Raw genomic sequence first — 18,318 nt, forward strand, 5'->3', positions numbered from 1 at the left:
TCAATAAAAGATAAAGCAGACTACAATAATTCCTGATTGTTACTGTTTGTCTAGTATTCCCAATGCTTAGAGAACTGGTGTACCAACTGCTATGCTAATATTACGGTTTCCTTTCATGCTTGTATGTTATGCTACTTTTGTTCATCCAGTGTTCCCGCTACTTAGAGCTTATTTGCTTATTGAATAAGCTCTGCATGGAGTGAAACTCATACAGCGTGTGGGATAGGTGGATCAATTTGTACTTGGAATACCTCAGTAAAGGTACACAAGGTTTTTGTACGGAGAGCAAAATATTTTCTTTTGTGAAGTGGACCTTTTTGAGTGGCAAGCAACTGCCAGAGGTTTGTACGCATTGTCAGAGGAGTGAAGGGGTGGTAAGCTTGCAGCCGGACAGAACACTGGTGTATATGGATCCTAATCTGCATACAGTACTTATTCTGGGTAGTGTTTTGAAACCATTAGATCAGTATGGCTGACAGAACTAGTATTTTCAATACCTCTTTACATTCTTTACTCTCTAAGTAAAGAATGTATAATAAGAGTTCTATATGAAATGTCCACTACAAAGTATTAAAAACGTAGTACAAAATATGGAATGGAGCATCTGTTGGGGTTGACACTAGCCCTCAATCAACCAAATGCCTCCTATCCTAAAGCAAAGATAATGCAGGAAAGTACCACATACGATGTAACAACCAGCACTCTTGCGTATAAGCCCCTGAATCAGGGTAGATAGGTCTGCAATCAATCAGTGGAGAATACAGCAGAGCAGGGGTCTCCAAACTTTCTAAAGAAAGCGCCAGTTTTTTGTCTTTCAGACTTTAGGGGGGCCAGTCTGTACCCAGTGGGAGTAAACAATGCCTGATCTTTGGTATTAGGGGGATAAATGGTTGGCGTCAGCGAAAGAATAATGCCCCATTGTTTGTGTTAGTGGCAGGAATTATGCTCCATTGCTGGTGTTAGTCGCAGGAATAATGCCTCAAGGGCCAGATAAAGGCAAGCAAAGGGCCAAATCTGGCTTCAGGGCCGCTGTTTGGAGACCACTGCAGTAGAGATAGCATCATGAGAGGTGTAAAAGGGCCGCCATTGTGGACATACTTTTGAAAATGCTATTTGTCTGGCTGTGCCTCACTGACGATTTTTAAATCAGGGACTCAAGAACAAGTATGCTTTAAATGAGTGTCAATATTAGATATCTCTATTCCCGTTTCTGGTCAGCATCTCAGACAGCATTGAAGCCAAAGCATCTGCATGACAGCCAGGGAACTAGCATTCTCAAAAGGCTTATCCTATAAAATACACCAAAGCAGTGAGGCAGTGATCTTATCTTTCACATAAAGGAATGTATGATAATATTCCACATTAAGTTCAAGAGAACCATCACATACAAACAAAATGTCTATGATATGGGCATATGAGATCAGTTTAATAAAGAGCAAATAATCCTTATGACTGTCACGTGCAGAATTTGTCCCGGAATATAAGTGTAGCCATTTAGGTAACAAGCCAGATGCCATCATGCTAAACACACAACACTCCTTATACGAGAATGTTATAATGTGAATTGATGTGGACATGGATACAGCTCAATACATGTGGCTGGTAAAGTGACATCCTGGCATGCCGTCATTGCTGCAATGAATATAAACTGTTAATGATGTCAGGCAGAGGAAAGTCTGTGTTGTGTCCCTTGTAATTACTACACTTAGATTTTACAGAATTAATTTCATAAATGAAAAATTTTTTTTTTTAAAAAGTCACACTGTGACTGTAAGAAGCTTCTGCATCCTGGGCAAATTTCTGAGCTGCAAGTATAATTCTGCTATGAATGACCACAGTTCTGTATTGGACGGCTGTCATGTCTGACTTCTATTAATACAGTGGCACTATAAAAAAAGGAGGCTACAGATAATGTTAGAAAAAAATGATTCTTCAAAAATTAAAGAGAAAAAAACCCAAGTTAGGTCTCAATCACATAGGTCTCAAGCACAATACAGAATAAAGAATCATTTATCTCTTTAGACTAGCACAAAGCTGCATGCAGGCAGCCTAAATAGGTGAATTGTGACATGGACTCACTTGCACAGCCCAATTTGACAGGTATGCAAGGATGGGAGCATGGAGCCCTGATGCAGAGGCTGCCTGTTTTCCCATAGAAACATTACTTGCATAATTACAATTTATTACATAAGTCCTTCCAAAAGTAGTATTTCCATTAGGGAATCAGGGAACAAAACAAAACAAACAAAAGTAAACTATATAAAGTGAGATGACCCCAGAGACGGTAATATAACTGATAATATCACAATGTGTAAGAAATGTATTGCTTTAACCGCCTCCCGCCCGCCATATAAGAAAATGACGGACGCAAGGCGGTTCTCCCGTTCTGGGAGGATGTCACCGATCAATAGAAAGAGCCCAAGACGTTGGCTCGCTCATGTGATCAACTGTGTCCAATCACAGCTGATCGCATGTAAATAGGGAAATGCCGATTATCGGCATTTCTCTCCACACGAGCTGTCATGCATTCCTCAGAGGGGACATGTACACTGATCATCAGGGCACTGATGATCAGTGTGCCCTGATGATCAGTGTAGCCCCAGAAGTGCCACCTGTCAGTGTCCCTCAATGCCACCTGCCAGTGCCCATCAGTGCCACATCAATGCCACATATCAGTGCCTACCAGTGCACATCAATGCCACATATCAGTGCCTACCAGTGCACATCAATGCCACATATCAGTGCCAGTCAGTGCCACCTATCAGTGCCAGTCAGTGCCGCCTATCAGTGCCAGTCAGTGCCGCCTAACAGTGTCACCTATCAGTGCCATATATGAGTGCTGCCTTTCAGTGCCCATCAGTGATGCCTGTCAATGCCCATCAGTGCCACCTACCAGTGCCTCCCCACCAGTGCCCATCAGTGCAGCCTATCAGTGCCCATCACAGCAGCCTCATTACGCACATCAGTGAAGGAGAAAAAGCACTTATTTACAAAATGTTATAACAAAAACTAAGAAAAAACTTTTTTTTCAAAATTTTCAGTTGTTTTTGATTTGTTTAGCAAAAAAATAAAAAACCCAGAGGTGATTAAATACCACCAAAAGAAAGATCTGTCTAAAAAAAAATAAAAAAAATGTCATATGGGTAAAGTGTTGCATGACCGCGCAATTGTCATTCAACGTGTGACAGCGCTGAAAGCTGAAAATTGTCCTGGTCAGGAAAGGGGTATAAGTGCCCTGCAGGCAAGTGGTTAAGGTGGTTCTAAAGGCCCTCCTTCTTCCTACAAGTGCCCCCTCAGCAAGCTGGCTTCTGTGGGGGCACTTGTGCGTACGCCCTCCCGAGCCGGGCTGTGTGCAGTCATAGACACAAACAGAACAGTTTGGCCACACTCCCCACTCTCTCATTACAGTATTTGAGAAGCCTACTGATCCAGTTGTTCTCAGTGATGCCTGAGAGAAGATGAAGAGAGAAGACCTGTAGCCACATATAGAACTGGATCGATAGAGGAAGTGTGTAGAGTGAAGCAGGGGAATAGTTATTGGGGTGATTTTTTTACCTAAGTCAGGAAATGCATTAAGGTGAAAAACACTGAAACTTTAGAACCATCCTACTTCCTAATATATGGCTTATACAGTCAGGTCCATAAATATTGGGATATCGACACAATTCTAACATTTTTGGCTCTATTCACCACCACAATGGATTTGAAATGAAACGAACAAGATGTGCTTTAACTGCAGACTGTCAGCTTTAATCTGAGGGTATTTACATCCAAATCAGGTGAACGGTGTAGGAATTACAACAGTTTGCATATGTGCCTCCCACTTGTTAAGGGACCAAAAGTAATGGGACAGAATAATAATTATAAATCACTTTTTAATACTTGGTTGCAAATCCTTTGCAGTCAATTACAGCCTGAAGTCTGGAACGCATAGACATCACCAGACTCTGGGTTTCATCCCTGGTGATGCTCTGCCAGGCCTCTACTGCAACTGTCTTCAGTTCCTGCTTGTTCTTGGGGCATTTTCCCTTCAGTTTTGTCTTCAGCAAGTGAAATGCATGCTCAATCGGATTCAGGTCAGGTGATTGACTTGGCCATTGCATAACATTCCACTTCTTTCCCTTAAAAAACTCTTTGGTTGCTTTTGCAGTATGCTTTGGGTCATTGTCCATCTGCACTGTGAAGCGGCGTCCAATGAGTTCTGAAGCATTTGGCTGAATATGAGCAGATAATATTCCCGAAACACTTCAGAATTCATCCTGCTGCTTTTGGCAGCAGTCACATCATCAATAAATACAAGAGAACCAGTTCCATTGGCAGCCATACATGCCCACGCCATGTCACTACCACCACCATGCTTCACTGATGAGGTGGTATGCTTAGGATCATGATCAGTTCCTTTCCTTCTCCATACTCTTCTCTTCCCATCACTCTGGTACAAGTTGATCTTGGTCTCATCTGTCCATAGGATGTTGTTCCAGAACTGTGAAGGCTTTTTTAGATGTCGTTTGGCAAACTCTAATCTGGCCTTCCTGTTTTTGAGGCTCACCAATGGTTTACATCTTGTGGTGAACCCTCTGTATTCCCTCTGCTGAAGTCTTCTCTTGATTGTTGACTTTGACACACATACACCTACCTCCTGGAGAGTGTTCTTGATCTGGCCAACTGTTGTGAAGGGTGTTTTCTTCACCAGGGAAAGAATTCTTCGGTCATCCACCACAGTTGTTTTCCGTGGTCTTCCGGGTCTATTGGTGTTGCTGAGCTCACCGATGCGTTCCTTCTTTTTAAGAATGTTCCAAACAGTTGTTTTGGCCACGCCTAATGTTTTTGCTATCTTTCTGATGGGTCTGTTTTGTTTTTTCAGCCTAATGATGGCTTGCTTCACGGATAGTGACAGCTCTTTGGATCTCATCTTGAGAGTTGACAGCAACAGATTCCAAATGCAAATAGCACACTTGAAATGAACTCTGGACCTTTCATCTGCTCATTGTAATTGGGATAATGAGTGAATAACACACACCTGGCCACGGAACAGCTGAGAAGCTAATTGTCCCATTACTTTTGGTCCCTTAACAAGTGGGAGGCACATATGCAAACTGTTGTAATTCCTACACCGTTCACCTGATTTGGATGTAAATACCCTCAAATTAAAGCGGATAGTCTGCAGTTAAAGTACATCTTGTTCGTTTCATTTCAAATCCATTGTGGTGGTGTATAGAGCCAAAAATGTTAGAATTGTGTCGATGTTCCAATATTTATGGACCTGACTGTATAGACAGATATAACATCAGTGGGATGTCCAGCCAGCAGTGCTGTGTGTGTGCATAACAGCACACAGACATTGACAGAAATGCCATTATTTCCAGCCATTAAGTCTGTATATAGTCAAAGGTCTCCACCATATATGATTGTGGATTTGTGGTCATTATTGTCCATACAAAGCAGATGAACACCATTTGATCCCATAGCTCCACTTGGATTATGGAAAACTTTGATCATTTTTATTGAAATATGGATCTCCAGTAACTTACTAGTAAACGGTGGTTTATTTTTGTTTGCACACATACACATGGTTGTTACACAGTTCGGGATTAGGGATGAAAATGTCACCACCCTATACCAAATTACTTCATGCTTTATAGCATGTTCAAATAAAAGGGTAGTGCAGCGCTAAGAACAATCTAAAAAGAAACAAATCCAAAAAGTGCAATATGTAAACGAATAGTATAAACGCACATCAATAATGGGTGCATTATAATTTTAAAAAATTTGCACATCAGTTATAGGTGCTTCTTGGACTTACTAATGCATAAATAATGTATAGAGTCAAATAGTAATATGCATAATAAACATATAGGTATAAATGCGTAATAATCTTGAAATATCCTTAAAAAAGAAAATTCTGATCTCCAGATAACTCAATTAAGTCCCAGTGTGCATATAATCCTCAGGTGCATGTGCTGATAAATGCATGAAATGCGCACTCACCAGATGCGCTAATAAAAAGTGAGTTGTATCAAGTATTGTTGATCAGCCACGGGTCCCTTCTAAGGGTAGTCCGGGATGTAGCCTGGGGTTTGATGGCCTTCCTCTAGAGACAGGATTGGAGTAGCCAGTAAAGGTAGTTCGGCCTCTTCCAGGAGCTGGGACATTCGCTGGGGATCGCTAGGGGATTAAGGTGCTCAGTGCAGAGTGAAAGAATAGGGATAATGACATAGTGTAGTATTTTTCAATGGTACTTTAATGGTAATAAGGAATAAATCCAAAAAACGTACAAATACTGCAGTGTCGGATAGAGGCAATATAGTGACAATTTCACACAAATAAAACTAACCAGCTGGTGTTATTAGGTAGCCGCCGGACCACCGTGATCCGATGGCTTGATGTCAACGGCTTGCAGGGGGACCTCCTTACATTTTTTTTACATTCATAGCATGTTGTTACTACTGATCCCACTGATCTTATATCTATCTATATAAGCTATATACCGGCTGACAGCCTGGATCAGCTGTGAGGATCTGTTTTAGCTTATTTTAAGTGTCTGTTTTATTTTAGATGCAACTTCAAGGTTACATTTAGGTGTTAAAGAGATACACACTGTAATATTATCAGTTATCTTACTGTCTTGGGGATTATCTCACTTATAAGGGGTTTTGTTCTTTCTTTATTTTTCACTGGTACACTTCGGGCAGTTTCACATTTCTCTGCTGCGCTTTAGCTGAAGCACAGCTAACCCCTGATCTTTGTGCGGGTTAGCTGTGCTTTACCATAGACTTCTATAAGATTCTGTAGTTTTAGTGCAGTTTCAGAAAGCGCACCAAAACTCCTGCATCTTTGCTGCACTTTCTGAAACCGCACCAAAACCACAGAACATCATAGAAGTCTATGGGAAAGTGCAGCTAACCCATATGAAAACCGCAGGTTAGCTGCGCTTTGTCCAAAGTGCAGTGGGATCATACTGGGACAGTTCACATGTGTTTAATGGAAAGCTTCTCAAGTATTCCCAATACCTGCAGGGGGCACCTTTATACCCAGTGTTTTGTACAGAATTGCTAAAACAAACTAGCAGTAAAAAAGAGGTGTGTTGCACTGCATAAGAATGAATGCACATTGCAGTGTCTGTCCAACTTTAACACTGTAGTCCAGTTGATTTTATTCATTCTTCCAGCAACCCCCTGCTTTTCAATCTTGCACCTGCATGCACAAAGCAATAGTTCAATGAATCTCTGTCAGTACCTGCATCTGTGCTTTCAGTTGCAGAAGAAAAGACAGAGCATTGGAAGTCTCCCAGTGACACTCCAACGTCTGTCCCTTGTGGAATTCCACACCAGTCGTATGAAGATTTTCCTGCTATGCACCCCGCATCTAAAACAGGAGGCAGCAGAGAAACTGGAAAGCCTTGTTCTTGTAATCTAAAACACAAGAATAGAAAAGCACCAGATCTTAATTTCAAATAAACTAAAAATATAATCAGTAGGCCCATGTTAGGTATGATACAGGCAATGCTCTAGAAGAGTGATGCCCAAAGTGTGGAAAGTGCCCTGATTGGTGGTACACTTCTGCACTTTTGGTGGTGCACAGCAGTTGTAAAAGGGTCCATAATGGCAAAAGTCTGCACCTGCCCCGCGAGTACTGTATAAGAATACCCCATCTGAGTTTTACGGAAAAAAAACAGAGCACTGAAGAGCCACCTATGCCAACCGTAGGTCTCAGCCTATAGACAAGATCACTTGCCATCTGAGTTCTTCAATAGGCGGTATTTATGGATTGGCCTGGGTAAAGGCATGCTGCTAACCTCATAATGATTAAAACTAATGTTATCCTTTACAGCTATGGCCAATGAAAGGCTTACTGTAAGCAGAGTGGCTTTAGGCTTTATTGTACAGACAGTGGGGGAGATTTACTAAAACAGGTGCACTTAGAATACAATGCAGCTGTGCAAGGTAGACAATCACCCTCTAACTTCATCTTGCTCAATTAAGCTTTGGCAATTTGGCGACTTTGTTGGAGTCACACCAATTTTGAGAATAAGGGCATGAACTACTTTTTGCAAGTTCAGGTGCGATTTGCATAGACATCTGTGTCCTGCAAGTCACAGATGCTTTGCAAGTGGCACCCGAAGTCGGACTGACATTCGACTTTGAAGTCATGCGACCTTACTGGAAGTTACACAATTACAAAGTCGGATTGGTGTGACCGAAGACTAAAACCTGGAAGCAGACTGGTTTCCATGCACAGCTGCACCAGATTTAACACTCTCCAGTTTTAGTAAATAGTGTTACACTTATAGATGGTAAACAATACAAAAGCAGAGCATCGGAACCAACAATGCTAAATTGACAGCAATGAAGACTAATGTACAGCTTGCAGCAATCTTCAAGTCTTGCAGGAGGTCAGCCACTAATCTCTGCATATTTCTTTGCCTATTCCCCCCCCTTACCTGGACTTTAGATATACAAATGAAAGGCAGCCTGCTAATCTAGACTGAATCATGTGACACTTTTTGGCGCAAGGTATCTAACTGCAGCTTTAGTTTATACTGTGAGACCAGACTACATGTTTACTTTTAACTGCATTGTATCTAACTGCAGCTCATGGCACAGGGTATCTAACTGCAGCATTCGTTTACAGTGTATGTACATAGTACAGGTTAATTGATGCTTTAAAAGCCTGCAGGAGATAAAGGAGGCAGTGCAGCTTCTAGTAATAAACTGGATTCCACTTGTCAAACACAGAAAAAAAACATGAGCTGGATGCTTGATATAGACAATAACCTTGCTTTTTTCAGTAATAAGACTCTTTGATTCAAGAGTCATTCAAGATAATTTAAGAGTCGGATACAATCTCTTAGAGAAAAGTGAATAACACCTTAAAAGACAAGTTAACCATTGAGAACAATTTACAAACTCCACCCCTTTTTAGGGTGGAACATGTAACATGTTCCCATTCCTGCAGCAGCTCCCCAATCCGAGCCCTCTCTGTGACAGCAAATGGGGGATCATTCTCCCTGTACCTGCGGTCACTATTTGAAAATAGTGTGGCTGTATGGGCGGAGTTTGTGGGTGTCATTAATTATGTGAATGAACTACAAGTACCAACATCCTTTGCGGCTGTTGGCTTGTAGTTCTTGTAGGCTTGTAGTTCTCAATGAACTACCAGGCTACCGTTGAGAACTCTTGGTAGTTCATTGATTCTTCCTGTCTTTGTGAAACTGCCTGCTCATATGATGAACAGGCAAACAGCTTACACTGACAGTCTGTAGGAGTCCTGCATTGCACCTGCGATCTACTGATTGCGGGTGCAATTCTTTCCAGGCTCCTACAAACAAAAAAAAATTGTAATTGTAAACTTTTTTACCAGCAAAAAAAAAACCAAACATCTGTACATTCATTTATTTATAAAGTGAACGTATCCATTAAATGCTACACTGAGGTCTAACATGATAATTCACTTACATGTCAACATTCCAAGTTTTGGTCCTGGTGTTAAAGTATCCCCAACTAGCTGCATTCTGAACAGACATTACAGGTGTCTTCATCCCGCACAGCATAGAAACAACGTAATCCTGGATTGTCCCTGCTGCGTCATATTCATGGAGGAAGTCTGGTCTGCCCAGTTGGGGAAAAAAGTCAGATTAATAGAATATACAAAAACTAAAAGGTTTTACTCATTTTTTATACGTACTTTTATTAAAGATGACATTTAGTTATGGCAATTCTTCCATAATTACCTTTGTCCTAAGTATGTACAGGGGTTGGACAAAAATATGGAAACACTACATGATTTGCAGGTGTGAAAGTGACAACATGTTTGTGACATGAAAGCGGAAGTGATGTAACATTCTTTTGCTTCCGTTGTGTGATGAGAAACCTACCTAACAGGTGGGAAGCTCCACTTTTGTCATTCACTGCCTGCACTGCCAGTAATACAGTCCTTGTCAGAGCTACTAACTTTCCTAGAGGGTAAAATGTTGGTGCCCGTTTAGCTGATGCCTCTGTGACTGAAGTTGGCAATTTATTTGCAGTGTCGCAAATAATGTACAATTTCAAGGGTTTTGATGGCATATACAGTTTCCAGGAAACCGTCATCTGATAAGCATAAGTGCGGTCAGCATAGTCAACTGACCGAAGGAGACAAAAGGACATTGTGCAGGATTGCGACCCCAATAAGAAAATAACTGCTGCAAAAGTGACTGCAGAGCTCAATCTCAGTCTTCCAAAGCCCGTGTCCACAAAAATTGTGTGGCGGGAACTCCATAAGCAAAACATTCACGGGCGAGCTGCAATTACCAAACTACTAGTGACCAATATTAATGCTCAGAAGAGGAGAGGGTGGAGCAACACCCATAAATCGTGGACAATCGATCAATGGAAGACTGTAATATGGTCTGATGAATTGAGCCTCACACTGTTCCCAAACAACAGACATGTTTAAATGTTGAAAACAAAGTCCCAAACTTACAACCAGGACTGTCTTGTGCCAATGGTAAAGCATGGTTGCGGTGCAATCATGGTTTGGGCAGCCATATCTTGGTATTCTGCAGGCCCTATCATCACCATGAAAGGCAGAGTCACTGCCAGCAATTATGTACAAATTTTGGCTGACCATGTGCACCTCACGATGCAGACATTGTTTCCTGAAGACAGCAATATTTACCAAGAAGATAATGACAGCTGCTGTTGCCAAGTCATGATATGACGAGCATGCAAAGTCTTGCACCTTCCTTGGGCACCACAGTCTTCAGACCTTGATATCATACAGCCACTCTGAATATCATTTTGGAGAACAAGGTTCAAGCTCGTTTTCTGCCTCCAGCATCTGCATGGAGAGTGGTATTAGATTCCATTATCCACCATCCAAGACTTATATTTGTCAATTCCAAGGAGAATTCAGGCCATCTTGGATGCCAAAGGCAGTCCAACACCATATTAGGTAACAATTTCATTCTTTTAGCTGGTGTTTCCATAATTTTATCCAACCCCTGTATGTACCATACCTGTGGAATCCCCTTGGATGCTGGAAATCAGTGTAGTAGGCACCGGAACTACAGTGATCTCCACTAGCTCCTGGATCCCGCATGGAGTGGTTGCCCAGTTGCACTGTGAACACAGGAGGTCGATCACTAGGCACAGGTTCCATTCAAGCAACACTTTGCATTCTCTCAATTAACGCAAAGCATTCTCTAATTGGACAAGGTGGAGAAGAAGGGTTGTGACATCACAATCTCTACCTCATACAATCAAAGAAAACATTCACTGAGAAAATGCAAACTAAACTTCTACGAATGGTGCCTGTGTCGTGCGACTTATATCCAATTGGATAATGAATATTCGGAGAGATACAGAAAATCAATTGCTTCTAAAGCTGTTGTCTCTGCTCTTTTCATACAATATAACCACTCAGTACACCGTATTAGTCAGATTTAGCCGATTCTGTGAATGGCCACATTTACTGCAGACTGGGCTACCTGCAGCTGAGCAGGAAAAGTGCCTGGCAGCCTGATCTACCTTTGGAGGCCTAATGCTCTGATAAGAACTAGACACCTACAATACATACATACTCAAAGCTTTAACACAAGAATATGGATCTTTATTTTAGACATATGACTGCAATTTTTGAATCTCATTGGAGTCAGCTGAAAGTAACTGTCACTGAAAATAACTATCCTTACGCTGGTCTGTGAGCATCATAAGTAAAGCCTTATACCTGCTTTACCTTTATTAGCTAGACAAACCTTCTCTGTGTGCCGCTCTGATTTAGTTTGATTTCATTGGCGCTTCATTTTATGTGACTTCTAGGCTAAGCCTCACTTGGCTGCACCCTTTTCAATAGGAGTGCTCTGAATATCAACTTGTTGGACAAACAGTTGGCAACTGCCACAAAATCAGGGAGTTATGGCCCCAAGTAAACTGCCAGACACAGAATAGCAGATATAAGGTACCACATAACCTCTGTGCTTAGCTTCATAAGGGACTTAGGGAGGTGGGGTTGGAAAAACAGCAGTACATTACACGCATCTTCCCAGTAAATAGCTGTGCAGGGGGGCACAGCAGAAAAAGTCTTGGCCAATAAGGACAGGCAGGTTGCTCTCCCATCACAGCCAGATCATGCTAGGATGGATGTGCTCTCATACCTAGTGTGGTCAGTTTAAAATAAGATGCAGGAGACTGTCAAGATCACCAGGTATTTCACACAAAGGAAGCAATACAAAGAGAACAGGATACTTTTCCACACAAGTACATGGTTCAGTAGAAAAATATCAGGCATATGAAAGTTAGGGTAACATATCCTTTAATCAATACATATTTAACCGTTTCAATACCGTGCAATTTTACACCTTCCTGCCCAGGCCAGTTTTCAGGTTTCAGCGCTCTCACACTTTGAATGACAATTGCGTGGTCATACAACATTGTACCCAAACTAAAATTTTATCATTTTCTTCACACAACTAGAGCTTTCTTTTGGTGGTATTTAATCACCGCTGGGGTTTTTATTTTTTGCTAAATTAACAAAAAAAGACCAAACATTTTGAAAAAAAAACACATTTTTCTTTGTTTCTGTTATAAAAGTTTACAAATAAATAATTGTTCTTCATAAATTTAGGCCGAGATGTATTCTGCTACATGTCTTTGGTGAAAATAACCCAAATTAGGATGTATTTTTTAGTTTGTAGGAAAGTTATAGAGTTCACAAACTATGGTATAGATCTGAATATTGATCAATCCTGAAGTACTGACAGCCAATCTAATTTCTTGAGGTCCAAGAATATCAGAACAGTACAGATATCCCCCAAATGACCCCTTTTTGCAGAGTAGACAGTCCGACGTACTTCATAAGAGGCATGGCGAGTTTTTTGAAGTTGTATTTTTTTGTCATAATTTTTCGGAAAATTAAAAAATTAAAAAAATTATTTTCACTATTTTTTTTTTTTACATACTGTCACCAGAATTACTTTGCTATAAGCAAGCATTTACCTGAATGAAATCGATTCATTCAGCTTTTTTTTTTTTTTTTGTACTTAGCTGTGATTTGGTCACAGCTAATCACATGACATGTGCATGTGATTAGCTGTGACCATTCACAGCTAGGCACTAGTATACAATGGATGGCATCATGAATGAAGCCATCCATTGTATACAACTGTCATGTGACCTGCTGTGATTGGTCACAGCAGGTCACATGGTACCAGCAATGGGAGCCGGTACTCGGATCTGTCATCGGCCGTGTCCGAGGTGCACGGCCGCTGACAGATCGCACTGCTGCGCCGCTCTGCATTAGCGCAAACGGCGCATGTGCGGGAGCACGCCAAATGGCGTGCACCCGGAATGCAGGGACACAATTGAAGCCGCCAAACGGCCATTGGCCGGGCGGCTAATGGTTAAAACAGCTGACAGGGGCACTTTATGAAGCTGATATCCAGATTTTAAAAAAAATGAGTGTTAGATTTGACAAGCACACAAATGGCTAGGTGATTTGTATGAAATGTATTACCTGTTCTTTAAGTACCAGAATATTGTAGCACAACCGAAGCCCGATGCCACGCTGAGGTGGGACTGTGGCAGAGGTAAAGAGGACAGGAATTCTGTACTACATCGACCATCCTCCCAGGTAATGAGATGGCTGACTTCTCCGGGTTCAAAGAATCGCTGGTTTTCACTGTTTATCCAGTGACATCCTTATAGAAAGTAAACAGAGGATTTCAGGTCATAGTTTAAAGTGTATGTATAGATAAGACTTGTTTTTTGTTTTAGATAGCATGGGGAACAGTACAGGCCCCTGCTGTCAGGTGTATATTGCTGTCTGTGTCTGCTGGGCAGATTCATCCTCTGTGTCTGTCCTATTGTTATTTAGACAGAAAGTGATGGGAAATCTATAAAAAATATTTGAGTTGTCACCAGAACAAGAAGTGAGGGCAGATCTTTTAATGAGGACATCTGTTTTGGGGACAAATAAGAGGGGAATTCCCCTTACTTTGTGGAGATTTATTTTAACTTGTGTCTCTAGGACAGGAAGTGAGAGGAAATCTTCACAGGACACAGCAACAAAAAACAGCTCTATCCACAACTAAAGACAAAAGTTTTGGCAATACACTTCAGTTGTTGCATTGTTGAATTTCTGATTTACCATATGCATGGTTAAAGACTAAGGTATAAATAAACAGTTTGAAAATTCCAGCTGCTATAAATTTGTCTCATTCACCTACAGACATCAGTGAGAATTGTTTATTCCCAATACAGTTATTCTAGAATAGCTCATACACAGCCCCAGCATACTCTGTTTGTTGGGTATAAAGACTACAGCTAGCTATACACACTGAGATTTCTCTCATTCAGCCCCACAGATTAATGAGAGAAATCAATAGATACCGCCATCCACGCCATATGGAGTGGATGGAGGAATCTCCCTTGTTGACTATTGTATTCTGCCAGCCACTGCTCCCGCTGCTGTCAGAATACCTGAGCAATAACTGCATCTGATTGGATGCAGTCACTGCTCTGCTGAGTTTTCTACCTGGCTGCTTTGATTTTCAAAGTTTGTCAAACTGGATGGTACCGAAAGGGATACCCACAGCTTGAATTTCAGCTGATTCAACATTAATCACAAGATGCCTCAAGTTGATATTATCTATACTTATTCTCCCTGGATACTGCACCTTGGCCTGACTTCCAGAGGACGACACCATGCATTTGTCCAGACACTCCTATCCGGGACACCTTCTGGAGTTTTTCCCTGGGTAGGGCACCCAAGCAATCATTTAGGGCTCTTATTATCTTGCAGACATCTTGTTCTTTTCCCTGGAAGCAGATAACGTGAAATGATATGGTCATGGCAAATTCTTGACCAATTAATTATATTTTTTCCTAATACTTACGATATTTCTTCTGTACATGAATGCCTTATATGGAAAAAAGAAGAAACTGCGCACTGTTCTAAAAAAAACTTTAAAAACAAATAGCAGCAAACACTCATTAGAAAATATCCAAACTAGTGTCTACAAATGTCAATAAATAGTGTTGCACTCAAATGTGAAATCAATCATATATCAAATAGACAAAATACCATACAATAGTGAAAAAAGTGATGAATAAAACTAACTACAAAAAAAATCCCATCCAAGCATGTGCAAAATCAGAATGCCACACTTCTTCTCCAGTATTTGTATCCAAGTGCTACCAACACCATTAGGACACCCAAAGTGATATCAGAATGGTCCCTTACTGATTCTCTATGACAATTTTAATCAAAGAAAGGTTCAAATGCACTTGTATGGTGTTTCAAGGTGCTTCACTCTCCTCCAGTGACCCTCCAGTATCCCGTATGGGAACAAGGAACTCCGTCACTCATGTACGTATGGCATTATGGAAGATACATTTATGCAAGGTGCGAAAATACATACGCAGACTTTGTTGCCCCGAAAGATGTTTTTTGATGATGAAACATGTTGTGCGGAGCCTGCTGCTGACGTCATCGTGTTCTACTGCACTGTAGGAAGTGCTCTGTGATACCGGTTTAGTTAGTTAGTTTACATGTGCATGTATTTTTGGAACAAGTGAGTCAATACTTTTTATTATAATAAAATGTTAAAAGATTTCTACACTATGGAGAGGCCTTCTCTTTTATATCTTGCATAATGCCATACGTACATGAGTGACAGAGTTTCTGGTTCCCATTGAAACGGTTACCGGAGGGGAGTGAAACGCCTTGAAACACCATATTTAGCTCATTCTTTGATTAACATGGTCATGGAGAGTTGGTAATATTACTTTGGGTGTCTGGTTGGTATTGGTAGCACTTCGATACAAATACTGGAGAAGTGTGGCTTTCTCATTTTACACATCCTTGGATGGGACTTTTTTGTTGTTAGTTTTATTTATCACTTTTTTCACTATTGTATGGTATTTTGTCCATTTGATATATGATTGTTTTCACATTTGAGCGCAACACTATTTATTGACATCCTCTTTTATACTTTATGCGGTGGTGGAAGGTACCACATCCCATCAAAACTGGAAATCTTAACAGAAGGAACCTGGACTTGAGGCACCACACTAACACAAAAATATATCTTTAAAAATACACCATTTCATACCAATAGTGAGCAGTGTGATTGTCTGCCAGTGAACAGCTACACAAAGTCTGGCTGCGTTCAACATAGCGAATTGAAATGTTGTTTATGTAAATTAGAGTGATGTAATAAGCATTGCGCAGGAGTGAAATCCAGAGGGAGGCCTGAGACTGCCACTGTTATACGGTGGTCTTCGCTCCAGTTGGATTGTACCATGCCACCAAATATGTATCAAGGTGCCAGTATTCATATGAAATCTCCAGCACGTGTCAGAGACTTCAGAGAAGTATTTTTGTGTGCATCAGTTTTAGTATATATTCACCGAATGTTTGTTAAGCTTTATTTTTATGATGCTTCATAAGTTTAACCCCTTGGGGCCGGTGCCTCCCGGCCCTTTAAGGGTTTCAGAAGCCGGGAGGTGGGGTGGGGTTTAGGATCATGTGACCACTGTGACACGCCGTCACATGATCAGGAAAGGTCCCGATCGAAAGAGATCAGGACCTTTCTGTGAGTACCGGCTCTCAGCACACGTTTTTTTTTAACAGAACGCAAATGTGCGGCTACTCAGCGTCTAGGCCCAGACGCCGGGATGGCACACATTTGCGTTCGGCCGACACCAAGAGGTTAAGTTTTGTTTTATGATTTCCTGGTGATTGTCAGATTCATATTATGTACAAAATATAAAACTTTGGGAACCATTTAAAGTGATATTAAAACCACAATTAAGAACTTTCAGCAACTAATGCAATCACTGAGTATACAGCTTCTTAATCTTTCCCTATGTTCCAGTCTAAAGACTTCAAGTCCAGGCCAATTCTGACATTCCTCTCCTACATGTACAAAGTGTGATCATTTAATTCCCGGAATGCCTGCAGCATAGCGCTATGGCGGTGAGTCACACAGCTATTCACACTGATGAGTGTTCTGACATGTTCTAGCTTGTACTCTCTTGGATCACAGACCAGTTGACTCAGTCTTTATGAAGAAGCAGAAGAAATAACACGTGTGTGCGTTGCGCTGTTGACAGAAAGTGAGTGACAGCAATCTGGAGCAGTGAATTAAGATTACATTTTGTGTGAAAATCAGCTAAAGTGCGAGTGAAACTTTAGTTCTGTTACAACAGGCTCATGGTAAACATTCCATGAAGAAATCAAGTGTTTTTGAATGGCATAGGCGTTTTAAGAGGAGGCCTGAGGATGTCTATGATGACACAAGGAGTGGGCAACCAAAAATGTAAAGATGGAGTGCGAACCTTTGTATGCTCAGATCAGAGACAGAGTGTATGAATGATGGCAGAAGAATTGGACATGAACTGGGAAACAGTGTGGCAGATTCTAGCAGAGGATTTGGGAATGAGAAAAATCTACACAAAGATGGTGCCTCAAAACCTGTCAGAAAAAACATTGTATTCAAATTTCATCCAATCTTTTGAAGATTGCAGAGATGTGTGATATGGTTTTTAACCACTTCCTGTCCGGACACATTTACCCCCTTCCTGTCCAGGGCAATTTTCAGCTTTCAGAGCTATCACACTTTGAATGACAATTGCGCGGTCATGCAACACTGTACCCATATGAATTTTTTACCATTTTTTGGTGGTATTTATTCACCGTTGGGATTTTTATTTTTTTTGCTATGTAAATGAAAAGTCCAAAAATTTTGAAAAAAAGTGTTTTTCTTACAAAATTTTGCAAATAAATAATATTTCATAATAAATCTTGGCCAAAATGATCTTATCTTTTTAGTAAAAAAAAAAAAAAATAAGCAAAATTAGTTTATAACCAAAAATTAGAATTTTTAAACATTTTTATTTTATTTTTTATTATGTTTTTGTTTTACATACTGTCACCCTAGCAGTACAGTGTCACCATGGTGACACTGGACTACTTGTAGGGGGTGATGAAGATTTTTTTTTTTTTTACACTGATTGCTTTTACACCCATATAGGATGTAAAAGCAATCATTCTCTTTCTCTCTGTCTGCATTCTTGCAGTCATTGAGAACTATTGAGTGAGCTGTGATTGGTCACAGCTTGTCACATGGTACTTTTGTCACACAGGCTGTTGTGAAACGCCTTGTCCCATGTGACATCTGTGATCATTCACAGATTTCACACGTAGTAAGCAATGATGTCACAAGTGACATATTGCTTACTACTTTGCATGTGATCACTGATTGGCCAATCAGTGATCACATGATCGGGACCTCGTTCAGAGGTCCGACGATTGGTGTTTCACTGTGTCCAGAGGACA

At 40.8% G+C, this 18,318-nt stretch overlaps 1 protein-coding gene across 1 annotated transcript in view; it reads right to left on the reverse strand.

Moving 5' to 3' along the window:
• The window catches only part of SHPK (sedoheptulokinase), a 44,257-nt gene that overhangs the window by 22,130 nt on the left and 3,809 nt on the right, over positions 1-18,318 (reverse strand). Inside the window, exons 2-5 of the mRNA XM_089693673.1 lie at positions 14,654-14,795; positions 13,492-13,675; positions 9,456-9,608; positions 7,237-7,412 (exon numbers count right to left, since the gene is read on the reverse strand). Coding sequence (XP_089549799.1) covers positions 7,237-7,412; positions 9,456-9,608; positions 13,492-13,675; positions 14,654-14,795 — 655 coding nt within the window. The remainder of the gene's footprint in view (positions 1-7,236; positions 7,413-9,455; positions 9,609-13,491; positions 13,676-14,653; positions 14,796-18,318) is intronic.

Source organism: Staurois parvus, unplaced genomic scaffold (assembly GCF_062004578.1).
Source record: "Staurois parvus isolate SC_StPar_1 unplaced genomic scaffold, SC_StPar_1.0 ptg000635l, whole genome shotgun sequence".
NCBI classification, from domain to species: Eukaryota; Metazoa; Chordata; class Amphibia; order Anura; family Ranidae; genus Staurois; species Staurois parvus.